The 19,058-nt window shown below is 39.1% G+C and overlaps 1 protein-coding gene and 1 long non-coding RNA gene across 3 annotated transcripts in view; both read left to right on the plus strand.

The window, feature by feature from the left end:
* The window catches only part of LOC133116408 (uncharacterized), a 64,209-nt gene that overhangs the window by 42,001 nt on the left and 3,150 nt on the right, over positions 1 to 19,058 (plus strand). The window contains exon 1 of one of the 2 annotated variants that reach the window (XR_009705862.1): positions 1,330 to 1,462. The exons of the other annotated variant lie outside the window; for it this stretch is intronic. This is a non-coding gene — a long non-coding RNA (uncharacterized LOC133116408). Of the gene's footprint in view, positions 1 to 1,329; positions 1,463 to 19,058 lie in introns of those variants that run through there. 2 annotated transcript variants of the gene reach the window in all.
* On the plus strand, positions 8,177 to 11,314 carry LOC133116398 (transcription factor Sox-1a). Its single transcript, XM_061225889.1, has one exon. The coding sequence runs from the start codon at positions 8,406 to 8,408 to the stop codon at positions 9,411 to 9,413; it is 1,008 nt and encodes a 335-aa protein (XP_061081873.1). The 5' UTR covers positions 8,177 to 8,405; the 3' UTR covers positions 9,414 to 11,314.

Below are 19,058 nucleotides of genomic sequence, written 5' to 3' on the forward strand. Positions count from 1 at the left end.
GACGTTAATCCCGCAGTGAACGTGACGTAGGTCATCCGCTCTCAGCCTCTCTTGAGCTGCACGCGGCCAGACCGAGGTGGACTGTCAGAGCCATGTGGTTGTCAGCTGTGCCGGCGACAGGGAGGGAACATGGAGCGCAGCTTTCGGCTGTTCGCTCTCTGAACTCTCAACCACAGCACCGGTGCCATGGCACATTCAGCTTAAGTACAAGTTACTTTGTAGGTTCTGTTGGATACTTTGATCCAACAGAACTTTGAACTGATACTTTGATCCAACTTATTATTATTATTATTATTATTATTATTATTATTATTATTATTATTATTATTATTATTATTATTACTAATTATAATAATACTCATAATAATCATACTAATAATAATCATACTAATAATAATACTAATATAGTATTATTATTATTATTATTATTATTATTATTATTATTATTAGTAACAATAATAATGAGAACCATCAGCATCATCATAATTATTATTATAATTATTATAAACAATACATTCTAAGTGTAATAATAATAATTGCCCTTTGTTATTTATTATTGTTATTATTATTATTGCCATTATTATTGACTGTTGCCATTCACTGTCCCTCAAACAGTAGCAAGCAGTTATGCACTATGCTACCAGTGAGGAATATTCTGTCTCATCTTGTGTAAAATACAGGAAATTGTTTATTGTCAGTGAAAATTGTGAAAATGTTTAAGCATCATTCTAAACCAATTACGAACGTGACAAGGGGCAGTTTACATGTTGGAAAGATATATGCCAGCGTTTAACATATATTATAAATATTTGTAAATATATGTATGTAAAATATTTACTAAGGCATTAAATAAAAATCATAATCGAATAATAGCCAAGTTGCGTTCGGCAAGCTGAAAACAGTCAAAAAAGGAAACCAAAAAGGGGAGACTTAAGACTGTTGCGGTGACGGTGAAAGTCACTGTGTGCAAAAACGGACTTCTCTGCAGGTTGGGTATGAATGCAGAAACGCGTTACTGGCAGGCTCCACCCCCCTTCCTGGAAGCGTCGCAGCTGCTTTCAAGCCAACTGTTCAATCCTATTCATCGTCGAGAGAGGGAACAAAAAAGTGGCTATTTATTAGAATATTGGTTTTGTATTGTTCGAAGCCACACAAAAGGCGCTTCGTTGTGTAAGAAGGGGGCCTTTTGCGGAGAGAAACAATAACTTGAAATTGTCTTAAAAGTCTATCAATAATAAATTTCATTTTCCTTTCTCTCCCTTTCAGTGTGTATTGAGTAAGTAGTGGGATCGGGAGCTGGGCACTACCGACCTAGGCACACTTAGCCGGGAGAGGTTGGTGGGGATGGTGGGTTTACGAGAACCGTTCTGGCACATGTTTGCTTAGGAAAAGACATGACAATAGAATTGGGGTTTTACTGTTCCTACGCCACTGTCTGCGATTGAAGGACAATGGAACTCGCGTAAGTCTGCATTACATGAATTAGAAATGTTAGCCTTTACGGGTGTAGCCTACTATTACTCTGTATTGGGATCAGTGAGAAGTAGCCTATCTTTCTTACCACCAGAATTTTTCTTCCGACTTGTGTGTGTCCGTGTGTGTGTGTATGTGTGTGTGTCTGTGTGTGTGTGTGTGTGTGTGTGTGTGTGTGTGTGTGTGTGTGTGTGATGCGTTATAGAGCTAAATAACAACCTAGGAATAGATCAACCAAAGCAAACGGATAGTGCTCGTATTGGCTCTTTTTCTGGACCGAAAAGCAGGCGTTTCGGTTATATGCGTGGGCTTGTGACGGCAACCTGTGTTTCGAGAAGTGAGTCGAAAGTAGCCTATATTCGTTCGTTTTTTTCTTTTTTGCGGTAGGGCTAATCGTCATTGGAATTTGTGAAGCACATCCCACAATGAATTAAACCTATGACATTGTTCTGTCATTGCGCTCGTTTTTATGCGTATAAGTTCAAACGTTGACTTTTTATTTTTACAAAAGGTAGACTTTACCAAAAAAACGCTATCGTGCATTTTGACTTCAGAGTAATGATGTAGTTATTTTTGAACAAACAAATTAATGATTATCCCTTTAATGCCCTTAATTAAGATTATGGTCCTCTTTAAATTGCGTGTCACTCAGTCAATTTGACAAGTGGTGCCGCAAGCGCCCGTGTGAGGTAACCATGTGAAGCACGCTTGTTTTGTCGTAAAACAAGATTTCCTCCAACTTCTTGTGCTTTAAACGTAATTAAGTATTGCCTTTCCGGCTTTTCCGCGACAAGAAACCCCATTTTAGGAAGCATCACCTGCCGCATAACCCTTTGTACATGTTTGCTTGAGTGAGGACGGCCTGATGAAACCATTTTACTTTCGGAGGGTGAAAGATGAAGAGTTCTTCGGCTCTGTGTTACAGTTTCTTTGCTTCTAAAATTAGCCAAAGACTGTAGCTTACTATCATACTTGCAAAATCTCGGTTTGTCTCCGCTGTCTGTTTTCTTTTTCTTTCTTTTTTGTACGGATCGTTTAAAATGGTTAATGGTGTGCTGAGGTGCTATAGTGCGGGCCATTGAATTTGCGAGCGGCTGGTTGTGAAAATGTCGGAAAATTGATCAAGATATAGCCCAAAAGATTTCTACCGTAGAAACAGGGCAGCTGCACCAGTCAATGAACCTATTCAACATGAGTTTATGCTTGTCTCGTTTGAGGTTCCGGTTTGTATAGACAGTGAACAGAGAAACTTTAAGTGCGGGATGCTCCATGCAGATTAAAACAGCAGATGTAGTGAGCGAGCAAGTTTCCGAAATACAGTTGGTTTTTAGGGCCTTCAAAACAGCGCTTGATAAACTTCAAGTACACTCTCAAATTGACACTTTTTGTGTTACTCATTTTGTGTTTCTGTCAACACATGTTGTTTCAAAGTTACTAAGCCTACTCTTTTGTTACAAATATACTATTGACATGTTACAAAGGGAGATGTTTTAACACAGATTGTGTTAAGAAATAACAGAACATTTGTTGCCTTTAACTAGACATGGAGGTGTGTTAAAAATGGCACGTTATGCCTTGTTTCTTTTCCAAACCTCGGGCCTGGGGTCACAATAGCGGAAATTTGTTCACATCAAACCGGAGAATACCTCTTCATTTTTGGAGGGTTTCCTCCGATTGTGATGTTGCGATATTCCACTGGCGACCCACTTCACTACTAGACACTGCCTGCTGGCTTCAGAATATTTCTGAGTAACACTTGTGTTCTCCGAGTAAAATATGAATTTAATCATTGCAAACCCCCTTGACAACAACAACCAACAACAACACCACCAACAACAACACATACAAAAACAGTACCTTAATAACTTGCTCTGCGAGGCATCCACCGGTGCTTGACAGATGGTGGCCTTCTGAAAAGTTCAAGAGACTATGCCTTTGCCATAGGGGATTGAGAGGTTGAGAAACTCCATCTGAGCGTGTTAGCCCTCAATCAGTCATTCATTTTACTTTTTTTTGGGGGGGGGAACACTGTAAATTTAGTTATTTACAGATATACACATTTTAATCTATTATATAATCTTTAAACTATTAGTCATTTTAAGTGAAATTGTACGAACAAATAAATGAAACGAGTTATAATTCAATAGAACCGCAGTGTATAATTAGAAATTAGTGTGTTTGCACCGGAAACCTAGAAGAATATTGGCTCTCAAGGTAAAAAAATGGTTGGATTATGTAGGCTATTATTTAACCATAGGTGCATTATATTTGTAGACCTTGTTCGATGTGCTAAATGGTTTTAGTGATATTTGAAAACCAGTAAGGACGCGGGGGTATAAAATTCGGCCTTCTTAATCAGGTTTAAATGATCCAAGCTGTTGCTCCCAATCAAAGGGGGAGGGGATAACGGTAACGACCCTTGCACCCATCGCGTGCGCCAACAGAAAGTGCATATTATTTAGCAAGCCGGACACAAAGAACCGATACAATTTCGAACTAAGCGATAATGAACACAATAGTAAATGTACCAAGAGCGCGTAAAAAGCAATGGAATGAGCCGCGTAAACTCTATGTCCTTGAAATTAAGTGGATATGTAAAGTTTAACATACTATATTTAAATCTCGTTACGAGTTTACCATTTCCTCTTTTTCTTTGTGAGTTGATACAAATTAAAAAAATATCAGTAAATATGACTCGTATTGTTGTAATCGTCGTCGTTAGCGTCTTAGTGACGGATGCAGGGATTCGGATAAAACATTCATAAATAAAAAAAATAAAAAACTTTTCCATCAACACGTTAACGGCAAAATATGAAAAGCATTGTGGAAATGTGCATTAAATAAAGAATTGCGTTGTTCATATAATTGCCATAACTTAATTTGCTGAATTGAAATCGTATGCAAATAAATAATTTATTAAACCGGTTAACGTGAAATGTAAAAACATATTGGTGTAGAAATCTTGAAAATAAATGAACTGGCTGAAAATGTATAATACTTGTTGAACAAAACTTGGACGAACGTTTCAATCACGTTATAGCAATGTGAGATTAGATAAGGCTGGCAATCTTGCAATATGACCTGAAACGTGGTTTCAATATGTAGGCGGTTGCTAAACAAAACTGGAATGTTGTAAAATATAGGTAATTAATGAATGTCCTGATTTTACAATAGGCCTATGTATGCCCCAAATCTGTTATTTTTTATTTACAGTAGGCTATAGTAATATATGTTAGTGTCGGAGCTTTGGAAATCATGAATCATTTTCGACAGAGGGGGACGTGGTCTTATTAATTACAGTTTCTGATAGCGCCGGTTTTTAGAGCTAAAATCACATTAAGATGATAAAACACGGATTTTTTTATTATGCAACACGAGCTGATCATCGTGGAGAAAATGACCAATGTCTCGACAGTTCAATGGAATTTAAGCGCAGCTGCAGCTTCACTGACCCTGTGTTTATTGAAGAAGGGAAGAAAAAAAAACATATCTCCGGAAGTATTATCGGCGGTGAAAATCCAATTGCAGATCTTAAAAGGTAAATTGTATTGCAACATGTGGGCTTGTCTAAAACTGCATACAACTGAGCGACTAGGAGTAACAACGGCATATTTAGTATTGAAGCACTGTCTTGATTTGTAACATTATCGTTTCTACCTAAGCATTACCATTATTATAAGGTATGTACTCTGAAATAATAATTACCTTTGAACATATGTTCTTGTTTTTTATAGGCCTATTACACTGTATATAAGCCCAGTGTAGCGATGTTGTGTGATTGTCCACAATTGATGCTTCAATAATAGTGATCTTTTACTGTACCGAAAGTATTCTGGCGTGTTGCTTCTGTCTGTCGCTTGTTGGATTCAGTTACTTTTTACCCTGAGTTTTTCCAGCTGAAAGCCACGGAAAACGCTGCTTGAATATTGACGAGTGTGTGATCGCTGGATGTTGACCCAATTACACAATTCAACGAGGCTTGTATTGAATTATCTCATTCCATATAGTATAAGCATTAGCCTAATTAAAAGCTATAAACTCTGATATAATGATTAAATCGTTAGCTGTGCGGTAGGGAAGGGATATTTTGTTTTCCCTTCAATTAGTAGTTGATTGGGGTTTTCAGAACAGATCAGCTGTGAAATTTGAATTATACGTGTGAGCGTTTCTCACAGTGTGAACTGCGATTTCCAGATTCAACCCTCTCAGGGTTTTCTAGACTAAATTAATTGGTGTTCTACATGAAATAAAAAAGCCTTCTGGGTGTTTTAAAAGCGATAATTTATTTATAGGGTTCTTGAACAAGTTGTATTGGCTAAAGCTTCAATATATGGTGTATTCACCGTGTTTATATTTAACTATATTACTTTTTTCGAATTGCGTCCGCATTTTGCACAATTAAGTTGTTTTACGCAAGCCTTACGAGTCCCTGTGTTCGCTCGTTAATTTTCGCGATGCAAGTTCTGCCCTTAGGGTTCTTTACCGTGAGCCTCGTTTAAACTGCCCTAAACTTGTTGTTGTAGAGCGCTGTCTTTCAGCACCAAGGCATGCCCGAGCACCGCTTTATTAGCCACCAGCAGACGGCGATGACGCGTGCTCCAGCAGCTGCAAAAATGATTTCTTTGATATTCCACAGCCAAATGATGCTTTCACCCGCTTATTATCCAGTCCCCGGACGACACCAAATCGCTCACACGGTGGAAATTCTTTCCACGGCCGGTATGAAATTGAACCAATGTTTGCCAAGGTGTGACATTTGATATGAGTGGCTGCTGCGCTTGCCAAGCTATTTAGAAGGACCAGCGTCACGAGGATAAAATAACCAAATTAATTTTACATTAAGTGGTAGCCTGCTGTAACAATGATCGCATATTTAAGCCACAATTATAGAGTATACCTATCCCATTATGTGTTTGTTTGCTTAGTTGTGATCTATAGCCTATGTTTATGGAGAAAATGACTTATTCATTCGAATCATACTAAATATTATTTCTTTATTTAAAATGAAAATATTTTCATTTTCTTTGTTTGACCCACAAATTAAAGAAAAAACGAATACGACTGTATGTAATTAATTTATTTATTTGACTATTAAAACTGGAATGTATGCCAACCCCTTCAATATTTCTAAACCTGTAATATATTTTACCAGTATAAGCTTCATGATGCCATTAATGTGAGAAAGCAAAACAATTGTGCCGCTATTATATTGAGCAGGCAGTTGCAATTTGTATTCGCGTTGCGTCATTTAGCCTAGTATGTGTGCTTGCGGTTTATCCTCATATATCCTCACTACAAGCCACCCTCTATTTGGCAAACATAATGTGCACCGAAGACGGCGATAATTTCAGCGTGCCATTCAGAGCTCGCCTGTGGTAGGACAGAACAAAGAGGGCTCGGCTGGCACGTGTTGTGGGCGTCAGTCACCTGTTTCATAGCAACCGTCACAACAAGAAAGCATTTGTAGCTGAAATTTACTCTGCAAAAAGCCTTTCATTGGTTGCGAATCGTGGGAAATAAAGATAATGATACATATGTAATGCAAATCTAAACGTAGGGAAGATTCCAGAATAATAAAAATTTCAACAACCCATGTAAGTATAAATGAATCCAAAGGTGGCTGGCAATTAGGCGACTTTCATCTGGAAAAACATACTAGGCCTATATCACAGCGTTTTTATTTCATCGCGAAGCATAAATGCAATAATATGAGCGCTAATTCCCACTGATGGAACTACAAACTAGCCTATATATAAACAGCATTAAAATAGTTACAATTGCCCTTCACATCCAGAATTTTGTATTCCACCCAGGCGCCTTTGCGCAACCTAATGGCAGCTTTGAATGTGCACCTTTTCTTGTTATTGTACGCATGCATGTTCTGTATAGAAATATAGGTAACGTGCAGTTGAAATCATATTTTTGGAAATCTTTATAGTGTAAAAACAATATACACTATAAACTATATGTACTGGTAGCTCTTTAGACTAACCTGAGTGTTTATATAGCTAGCCTACATATCATAAAATGATGTGTTCGTATATGTAACGTTGATATTATCTTCACGCAAAGCAGCAGGTGGAATCATTCCAGGCACTCGGTGACTGCTTTTCCCGTTCACAATTTCCCTGTAGTAAACTGCAGATTTTTATTTTTATTTTCAACAATTGTTATACTTGTTTTTTTATTTAAAAAACGGGTTATTTGTTCCTCCGTTTGCTCTCAAAGCTCTGTCCGTGTCCCCGGAAGCTGATATGATTCACGTAGTTTATTATAAAACTGGAGATCGTGAGGGTCGAATCTGGACGCAAACGAATACAAACCTATCATGCAATCTTTATTTTAAACAGTCTCGTTTACAATCATGTTGTCGCACAACACTTCACACTGATCATTTTTAGAGTGAATAAAGTGTTGAAATAACTGCGCCATCAATCTCGTTTGTATATTTCAGAAAAATCTATATATCATGCATAGGGTACTTTACCTGGAAGAGACGTTTCTAACTCCTTTATTAATATTTACCTTCCGCGCGAAAGGCCAGAGTGACCCCCGTCACACTCCTCCCACTGGTTAGTTCTCACCTCTCTATGTCACCTGACCAACGCCATGCAAATCAAATCATTTCTAAAACGCCATTGGTCGCCTCCAGCACATTTAATGGCTGTCAAAGCGCATCACATGGCTGCCGCACTATTAACTTCTCTACTCCGTAAGAGAAAGTAGCTCAAAGACGCTTTTCATCACAGTGGATGTGAAAAAGAAGTGGAGAGACAGAGAACAGTCCAAAGAAGTATCATTATCGCACTGGATTATTTGACTTTTTTATTTTTGTCCTATTTTTGTGGAGGCTTGATCTGTTGCGCCAACTGAACCGGACGCGTCGAAACTGAATGTTTCTCTGTATTGGTTGAAACATTAAAGCCAGGTGAATGTATAGCATGATGATGGAAACGGACCTGCACTCCCCAGGACCCCAAACCAATACTAATTCGGGACAAACCTTGCCGAACAACGGGAGCAAAGCTAACCAAGACCGAGTAAAAAGACCTATGAATGCCTTTATGGTTTGGTCTCGGGGACAGCGGAGGAAGATGGCACAGGAGAACCCCAAAATGCACAACTCTGAAATCAGCAAGAGGCTGGGTGCCGAGTGGAAAGTTATGTCGGAAGCGGAGAAGAGACCCTTCATCGACGAGGCAAAGCGGTTACGGGCCATGCATATGAAAGAGCACCCGGATTACAAGTACAGACCCAGGAGAAAGACCAAGACACTGCTCAAAAAAGACAAATACTCTTTAGCCGGCGGTCTGCTTACCGGGGGTGGCGGCGGAGGTGGTGTCGGTCTTGGGGTCGGGGTGAGTCTAGCTGGGGTCGGACAGAGGTTAGACAGTCCCGGGAGTCACGGAGGCGCAGCTAGTGCCGGCTATGCACACTTAAACGGCTGGGCAAACGGCGCCTATTCGGGCCAGGTGGCAGCAGCAGCGGCGATGATGCAAGAAGCGCATATAGCTTACAACCAGCACCCGGGCAGCGGAGCGCACCATCACCATGCGCACCACCCGCACAACCCCCAGCCCATGCACCGCTACGACATGGCTGCCCTCCAGTACAGCCCCATCTCGAACTCCCAGACCTATATTAGCGCCTCTCCGTCTGGATACGGAGGGATATCTTACACACAGCACCAGAACACGACCTCCTCGGGCTCTATCGGCGCACTGGGGTCTCTGGTGAAATCGGAACCAAGTGTAAGCCCTCCGGCTACCGCTCACTCTAGAGCTCCCTGTCCGGGGGACTTGCGGGAAATGATAAGTATGTATTTGCCCACGGGGGAGCCTGGTGACCCGTCTGTTCAAAGCAGACTTCATGCATTGCCACAGCACTATCAAAGCGCTACAACAGGGGTAAACGGAACGGTTCCACTAACACATATTTAAAAAAAGAATAATACGATAATTCAACCTGCAGCGAGCGTAAGAAAACTCGTAACCAAATATTTACCTCTTTTTAAAGGTCTTCACCTACCTACCTTTTGTACAGAATGTTTTGGTGTTCTTGTAAATTGAAGGTACAAAATATTTTGTTTGCATTTTGAAACAGAAACGATATTGCAGAAAAAAATATTAGGATTTCTGTTAATTTTAAGTTTACTTTAATTGAAGGCTATCCAAAGTTTTGAAACAAATGCGCTGTTTCAGTGAGTTTAGTGTATCTATTTACCTCGATTTTATTTGCAGATTCCCATGAGTTTTCAGAACTAACGAAACCGAATATGGTCCCTGTATTTGAAGACACATCAAACATGTTTCAGTTAAAGATTTCTTTATTTTCCGTTTTACACATGCGTTTGTAAACGTAAAATTCTGCATCTGGATTTTCTTTCTGTTGTAATATTTCTTGAAATTGTATATAAGTTTTGTAATATCCTAGAAGTTGTCAAGAGAGTGCAACTGTAAATAGTTTACTAAATGAATTTCTGCCAGAAAAGAACGATATCATGATATTGCGCTGAATTATGAGTTAAATAAATTTTGCATATATGTTTCCCTGGTTCTGGAAAAAAGTGTAACATATTTCATTGTTTGTCTCATTTTGTGTTATGAATGCGAATGCAATTCAGTTTAAGTCCATGTTCATTTTAAATAAAATATTAGGCTATGTTCCCTCTCTAATGACAGAATGCCCCCGCTACACGCGCAATGTAGCCTATAGTGTCAATATTCTGATCTAAAATTTTAAAACAGACCGATTCCTAGAAGTGATTGCGAGGAACTTTATATACAAAACACAAGCTTACTAGTACCCAAAAGAAGAATCTAACAAATGGCAATGGCATGTAATTACATATTAATAAGTAATTGTCGTTACTGATTAATCAGTAATGATCGACATAATTAATTATTACACAGCTTTGACAGCTTTGAGCTTTTGTTTAATATGAATAGATTGGCCCCGCGGGCCAAAGGTAACATCGATGAAAAATCGCCGCAGAAAAAAATATTTTAATCCAATTAATATAATTGTAATAATCAAATTATTATTCAAATGAAAATTCATGGCTAATTTTCAGATAGCCTGTAAATTATGGTAGCCAAACTGGTTGACGTATCAGATCAGAATTTTAGAAATATGTGTGATTTGTATGAGTTATTATTATTATTATTATTATTATTATTATTATTATTATTATTATTATTATTGCTGCTGTTGTTGTTGTTGTTGTTGCTGTTGTTGTTGTTGTTATTGGCTTGTGTCAAATTTATGATAGCCTATAAATGTAAGCAGATTTTTTAAAGTACTCATTGTTACACACACAAATCCTAAGACAGTGTCTTTAAAGCTAAGCAATTCAGTTACACTGTGATGGGTAAATATGTTATTTTATAATACATTTTTGTTTTTCAGTTTAGTATCAATACGATTTTTACGAGTAGGCCATTCTGTTTAGAGTTGTGAGAATTACAGTAGCCTATTTCTGGGTAATACAATCGTTATGCAAACTAAAGGCTCTTTTCTGATTAATCATAATTCTCTTGGAAGTGTTACATTTGTTTGTAAAGTGGACAAAGTCTTTGTAATGAAACTGTTATTGGCAACGTGTTTAATTACTCACTTTGAAGGTACGAACTAGTTTTTAAACGGTTCCCTTTCTGTTGACATTGGTTCCAACACATCAGCATGTTGATTTACAAAGGAATCTTCGTCTTTTGCATTTACTTAAATAATTGAAACAAACAGCGTACAGCTGATATATGAATTAAAATGTTAAATGGATTGTGCCACCGCATTTTTCACATCATGACAGAACAACGAGAGAGAATAAACTAATTACATACAATTTCTGTGTTTTACATTTTTCTACGTTTCCAGCTGATATGAACGTTAGAAGAATATAGGCATATCCGTAGGCTACAGCACTGTTCCACTTTAAAGGTCTTAATAAAATGCGTTTAAACACGCGCACGGACTTACTATTCAAGCGTTGGCCTATTTGATTAACGTAACACAAAAATACCATGTAACAATAGACGAGAGTGAATGCGCTGATGTCAACTCAAACATGAAATTCAACCTTGTAGTTATATAACCAGCTTTTCTAGAATTTATTTGTCGCCAAAAAAACGAATGATAAAGTTTGAAGAAGATTCTGTGTTTAGTGAAAGAACACGTTGGTTTCTCAATTTGATGCCCGGCTAATTAACTCGGAGCATCTATTCGGCGTTGGGACAGGATCAAGCCTTTTACATAGATAAATGTAATCCTTATATATGTGTGGTAAAGGTATCATAAATGATAATAACATATATATATATATATATATATATATATATATATATATATATATATATATATATATTCTTTTTTTTTTTTTTTTTACTGTGACTCGCCTGTCTCTTTGTTTTGGGAACCAGAGGTCAGAGTTTAAGGCCTCAGCCTTGATCTCTAACTCCACAAAGAAGTTCCAATTGGATAAGGAGTGCGGCAGATACAAAGAAAATCACATTATTCACTGATGGATGGACTCTCTATTGATACAAACTGAACTAGGTGGTACACGAGCATTTCTTATTTTAAATGAGACCTTTGTCATTTATGTCCGAAACAGAAGTTAAAACACTAATACAATATTTTAATGTAAAACTTTGACCTTTTTTCATTCGGCAAACTAGCTGTCTGGGATTCTTTGAATAAGGTGGCCGTCAAGAAAATTTTGTTCGTACTCTGCTGACTGTCATCGGGGATTAAGATGAATGAGACCCGTAGTGGAGAGTGTTTTTGTGTCAGAAAGAATAGGATTAGGAGGCAGGAGGACTAACCCCGGGGTCAGCGGCAAGTCAAAGTCTTTCACGATTACCGACCGGAACAGTGATGTCATCCCCTGAGTTCCATCGCAACAAGTGGCACAGCAAGGATTCCGTCCGGCCTGTTATCTTACAATCTGATATATGGAATACTCTATGCACGCGTCATTTAAAAGTAATGTAATTCACAAGGTGCGGGGCATCAATTTTAGAGGCTATTTGCTAACTTTCTACAAGGGTTCAATTCGGAATTATTCAATATAATCTTTTAATCCGTAGCCTATGTAGGGTACTCTATGTGCGCAATAAAGGTAATTTAGGACTCATTCACAGGGTTACGGCCTTTCGTTGCGTTTGTGTGTGTGTGTGTGTAATAATGCGAAGAACCTATATAGTATATTATGAAATTCGCATATGAGCTAATGTATTGGTTGACGAACAGTGGAATAAAATAGCACAATTTTCATTTTCACTAAGCTACCAGTTTTAACAATGTGACTTCCCACCATGAAATGGGCCTAACAGATGTAGGTACATAGGCCTACAAATACAAAGAAAATCACATTATGTTTCGTACTCCAGTCATCCAATTTTTATCCTGAAACAAATAAACATCTGACAGCGTTATGGATTCAGACTGACCGTTTCTGCTGATTCAGTCACCTTACCCCATGTAGGCTAATGATATGTAGTTTATAAAAATATAAATGTATTTATTATGTATCACTTTTTATTTTATTTACGTTCGCAGTTTCCGAGGAAACTAGCCTATTTGAACGTATTCCGCAAACAATTTTATTCGAAATTATGCGACCCAGTGCTCTCCTGTTTATTGTTCGTTCTTATACACGTAGGCCTTTGCAGTAGAACGAGACGTGCATCATTTTCTCTAATCTGACATATGTCTAGAATTGCAGTTCGTATCATTAGTCTAAATTATTAGGATATACACTGAGCTAAAATGCCGATATCTCCTCCTTTCAAAACGCCTGTCCAACGATTTCCATATAGCACATAATTGTAATTTGCGCGGCTTTCTTTTCTTTTTCTTTAAGACAATTCCTTCGAAAATAAAATATTTGGCGCCCACAACTGCTGATGGTCGTATGCGCAAAATAAAGTATATTTTGTACTTGAGAATATCACCGCGTTGCCTACCTACACACCTATGGGAGAGGGGCCCCAGTACAACTGCTATTTGCGTCTAATCTGCAGACATAAAGCTGCACGGATTTGCATTGGAAACACAAAGGAGGAGTAAGTCATGGCACTCTGCCAAATAAAAGAGAAATGTTCTGGTAAATTTCGCCAAAATAATTTACCATGTTATAAAATTGGGAAAAGGGATGGGACGCTCCCCTTATCTTGTAGGCGCCGATATATTCCGTACTAAGAAGCCATCACCGTTGGCTCCTATTTGCTATTTGTAAACCCCGATCTCTTGCACTCGGTGTCCTAAATGTGGATAATTAGCATCAGTTTATCACGCCTCTGCATATTTTCTCTTCCCACCAAAAAAAGCGCTCTCTGCCATTGGTTGCCATTCTGTCACAGAAGATTACAGAGACAGATTGCACAGAACGAATGTGCTGAACGAGATTAGAGAGGAAGAGAAATAACAACTGGGCCAATAAATTCCTCGCGAGGGCCTTATCGTGCAATTACACGTTGACATGTTTAACAATCTTGCAGCCTCTTAATCCACTGCTCTTCCAAGAGCTGAAATGCTGTGCCGCTCTATCTGCTGTGCATTCTTCCAGTCGTTTAAGCACCAAGATGTTGGTTTAAATTCGCAGTTCGTGTAAAAGGAGACCGACAGCAATGCCAACTTTATAGGAAACTTTCTGCCCTTTGCTGGGAAAACAAATTACAAGGAAATGTTCAAGGACAGCAAATCACACATGCATATGAAACTGTCCCTTGCTGTAAAATTACGTAAATTGTTACAAAACATGGATTCAGTAATGTACTTGCGCTACACACATTCTAGGACAGATGCCCATCTTTTAAGCGGTTTTGGTGAAGGAACCCACCACAACAAGATAGAATTAAGAATATCTTATGTCTACCAGAACGGTACAACAAATACCCCATATACCACTACTCATATAATGCTACATCAAATGTTTGACAAAAAATAATTCACCGGTGCGACAAGAAAATAATGTGGACAACCTTGATTGTGCACAACATTGCAGCCCGTTTCAGGCTGCCCGCGCCGTGAGTGATGAGGGAATTGTATGCTTGCCTTGGTCATTTGTTAGAAGAGTTCTTGAACTTTTTTTCTCTTCCCTCTACTGCGGGTTCGCGGTGGCGAGGCCTGTGTAGGAGTGATTGTGAGCGACTCTGCTGGAATTTGGCAGGGCCGGGGTTTGGAGAGCCGCCCCACGCTGACTCCCATTCAGACGGCCAGCTCGCTGTGAGGTTGGGAAGTTTCTGTGTGCTGCGCACTCAATGGCTTCTCAAAGCCGATTACAAGCCTCAGAGAATTCCTGAAGGGACCGAGCAGCGACGCAGGTGCAAGGGAGCTGAAGGAACCCTTCAGAACAGTGGCAAAGTGGGACAGGCCTGTACAACGCAGGGACCACACAAAACCCTGCGCGCCCCGGGAATCACAGGGGCTTTGGGGATAAGGGGTGGAAAAAAACCAAAACAGAGCGAGAGAGATAGCTTGCACATTTATAAATGACCGACCTCATGGGAATTATTGGACGGAAGGGAAGCGAAATAGCACTAAAAACAAATGGCTCCTTAATCGGTAAAGTTCATGTGCATTTTTGTGAATCACAGCGCCTGAAAAATAATGGTTTTATAAGACTAATCAAGTCAATGACCAGAGTATATGCGCAATAGTGTTATGAAAAGTGTCTGTGTCAAAACGTGTTCATTTGTTCATCACAGGTGCGCAGAGAGAGTGAGAGAGAGAGAGAGAGGGAGAGAGGGATAGAGAGAAAGAGAGAGAGAAAACTTCCATTCTGCCACAAAAAAGCTTTTCTTTAAGCTATTATACATTCTACAGTATTAATGTCACCACCGACGCTGCAGCTTCTATTGCCAATACTAGTAATACAAAGAAAATAAGATTATGATTATTATTTGTAGTAGTAGTAGTCGTAGTAGCATATTATTATTACTAAAAAGGGCCATTACCGAAACCAATGAATCACCTCCATTTCAACAATAACCCACTATTTGCATTTTATCTTCCTTAGCATTCCTAATTACGAATTTTTATGATACAGTCTTCTAGGCTACAGTATGATCCGTTTTCTCTTCCGACTTTTGTTAGAATCCTGGCAATTCAATATAGAAACAACTACTAAAACATGCTCGTCTCAGAATGTAATGCTTCTGCAGTAAGGATTTTACATTTCGTAAATGTCTCAGCATTGATGAACATTTTCCTTGTAGATCTCTTTTAACACGCTTAATTTAAAGAGAAGTGTATGTATTAAAGAGTGGAAAGAAGAAACGCAATTATAAGTGGAAACTAAAAATTTCAGATTGCTGCACGCAAATATGCAAACATAGACGCCTAATGATTTCATACTTTTTTAGAGATGGGAAACATTTGAAAACACCAAAGAAGTGTAAAAACGTGCAGAAGAAATAGAATGGCTTCATTACGGATTTTCTTGTTAGCATTTGACATACTGGTACAGTGTTTAATTTCAACTGTAATTGCACTGCTTACAAATCACTATCAGCGATGTACGCCTGCATCTTGGCCAGCAAAGGTTCTCTCACCAGGACCGCATATTTAATTGGAACAGTTTCTAACTATCAATTACTTAGGACAAACAGAAGATCCCAGAGGAGCAGTAATCATACTGCCAGCAGTACGCCAATTTCTCATTTCCGCAACAGTGAATATTAATAGGAGGGCAGAGATACGTAAAGAATTAACTGCGCTTGGGATTTCCCTGGTTCTTGTCCACCAGAAGACAGACTGCTTTTTGTTAACTCCGGGAAGGGCAACTTCTTGCTCCAAAAGTGTCTTCTCCGTTTACTTTCTCTGTAGTTTTGTATATTAAAACAATTAGCCTACTTCTATTTACACTTCTTTGTTTCTCTTATTGCAGCCGAATTGTTATTATGAATCCGTTTCTACTTTGTTAAAAGGAGCTATTTTAACCGATGCTATAAGCGTTATCGATACAAAACTTGATGAGATAATTTAAGATCTTGTATTTAGGCAAATATGCTACCGTTTCCAGTGATCCCGTTTACTTCTGACTGTGTATTCATGGTCTTTTCGCGGTTTTGTCTTCCCATCGGTTTCAATCACGTTAGATTTATATCAGAACCTATACCGATGTGGGTTATTTCCTCCTTGTTAAACATGAGCAGAAAGTGTCGTCTGCGACTGAAAACTAATCTTGCATAAGCTAAAATTGGCTATACATAGCCTACATACATACATACATACATACATACACATACTCTCAGAAAAAGGTGCAAACGCTTGTCAGTGAGGAGAAACCCAACATAAAATTGTACCCCTAGACGACAATTCATGATTAATTTGTATTTTCACTTGTAAAAGGTGCTTTTAGTGGCCAAATAGAACAGTGTTGTAGTCTCAGAGTACACTCCGGAAATGTTTTCCTTATACAAAAAAATGTACCCCCACTGTAGCTTTATTTCAGAGAGTGTGCATAATTATGTCTCTACATACATAGATACATACCTACATACAGGCGCTCGCGCGTGCTTGCGTGCGTGCGGATGTATGTGTGTTAAATGGTTTAAGAACTAGAACTTAACCCTGTTAAGACTTCTGCCCGGAATCGGTGCAGGTCCGGCCCGCAGTCGCTTGCTGTCTGTGTCATTACTTTAGCAGGTTGTGCACAAGAATTGGGTGAATGTAGGGCCTAACGTTCTTAAGAAGCCACGTTTATTTGCCCACAAGTGTCCTGGCTACTACCATCGAGTGAGGGGCAAGAGTGGCAGCAAAGCGGCCTATTTTTACGTTCCCATGCACGTCCCGGAGTTTGCCTAATCCGTCTCTTCTTTTCCCCGCCCTACCTGAGCCCTGTCATACCCTCCAGTTCGGGTGATAAGCGAACAATGGCGGTCCCACGGACCGGCCACGGTAGTCAATCAACCAGAACAGCCTATGCAAATGGCAGAGAAAGGCGGGTGGATTGCGAACAGGGATCCCAATTGTTTGGCAAATTTCACAGCACCACGCAGCTGCCACACCAAGTTGTCCGGGACAGACTCTTCAGTCCTGGTTTGAAGTTGCTAGTTGACGGAGGGAAAACGGATAAAACAACTATTTTTGACATAATACGTTATAAAACAAGTGGGCCCGTTAGGCTACGGCTGACTGGTGGACTAGTAAAGTCATAAAATAATTAACGCTTTCAAAGTCGACTTTAATGGAGCCCTTTGGTTTATCTATAGGCTATCAGTTTCTTAGCCAATGGTGTTTGGGGGCCATGAGAGGTATTCGTTTGAGCGCAATACTAATTTTCATGCACAACATGTAATCTCTACACACTGACACTGGCTCGACGCTTCCTCTTCCCTTCTTAGTTGAATGCTTTTCAGTAGCCTATTAGTGACACTCTTTCCTTACACGCCACTTGAACTGTACTAATCCTCCCATCTGATACTGTTAGCGGGGACCATTCTGAAATAGTCAGGACAATAAGATGCTTTTTAGGGTTTTAATCTATGTTTGCCAACAATACAACACATCTACTTTGCGTACGTGTGTCTGCGTGCGTGCGAGCGTGCTTGCGTGCGAGTGCCTGTGTGATGATGTGTGATAATGTAACAGTTTTCATGGAGCTGTCCAAGTGCTGAAATGAAGGAAATACACTTATTGCAGTAGACAAAATGAACACTTATGACTGTGTGCTGTTTCTGGGGACCACCATTCCGGGACTGGGGCCTCTTTAGTTAATAAGGAAACGACAAGTAAGCCTATATTACTTATGCATAATTGTATGAAGTTGGGCACAATAATTATGAGAAAATCCCATCCAAATGCATTTTTGTCTGAGTTCCTTTCCTGTCCGAACGTATGAAACGCGCAGTAACCTTTATGTGGCATAAAATCAAGTTCGATACATAGCCTATTTCGGGTGTATCAGTTTCAAGTCTGTCCTTGTGAATAGAGAGGCAATCCATTACGGTTCCATTAGTGGAATGGAAATCCAAATTATTCGTAATCAAGAATTGAGTCATTGGCTATTTTTGTACTATATTGCACAACATTTTACTTTTGATACTCGGCTACTGACTGTATTTCAACAGATGTTTTCTGATGCATTTGCTGGGCCACTCTCAGAAAGAAGTTTGAGCGTTGGACGTATGCAGAAAGTATGTTCATCAGCATGCACGCGCAGTTGGTGTGATGGAAAATTTGGCCGTTGGCTGAATGCCTTAGCCTATTTTTTTGAAGTAAAAGTCCAACTTTTTCTCTTTTTTCAGATGGTAATAAAGACGTGTCTCTAGTTGGTAATCGTACCTTGCATTGACTTCCTGAGATAATTAAATGCTGTTGCGCAAAATGGGCTATTGGAAAACGAGTTCAAATGGCAACGCGTGACTGCAAAATTGCATACGTAAATATTGATAAATGTTATTCGTATTTTAGGTGGACACAACTAAATATATTTAAACTGTTAAAAAATCTTGCTACCTCATCATCCTGTGGTAGCTACTCCCGCGAAATCATTGGCTATAATTACACAGTTGCTGTTGAATGTTGTGTGGTGTTTTTCTTGTTCCCGTATTTGGTGATATTCGTGGATCCGTGGCGATGTT

The sequence above is a fragment of the Conger conger genome, chromosome 17 (genome assembly GCF_963514075.1).
Source record: "Conger conger chromosome 17, fConCon1.1, whole genome shotgun sequence".
Taxonomy (NCBI): Eukaryota; Metazoa; Chordata; class Actinopteri; order Anguilliformes; family Congridae; genus Conger; species Conger conger.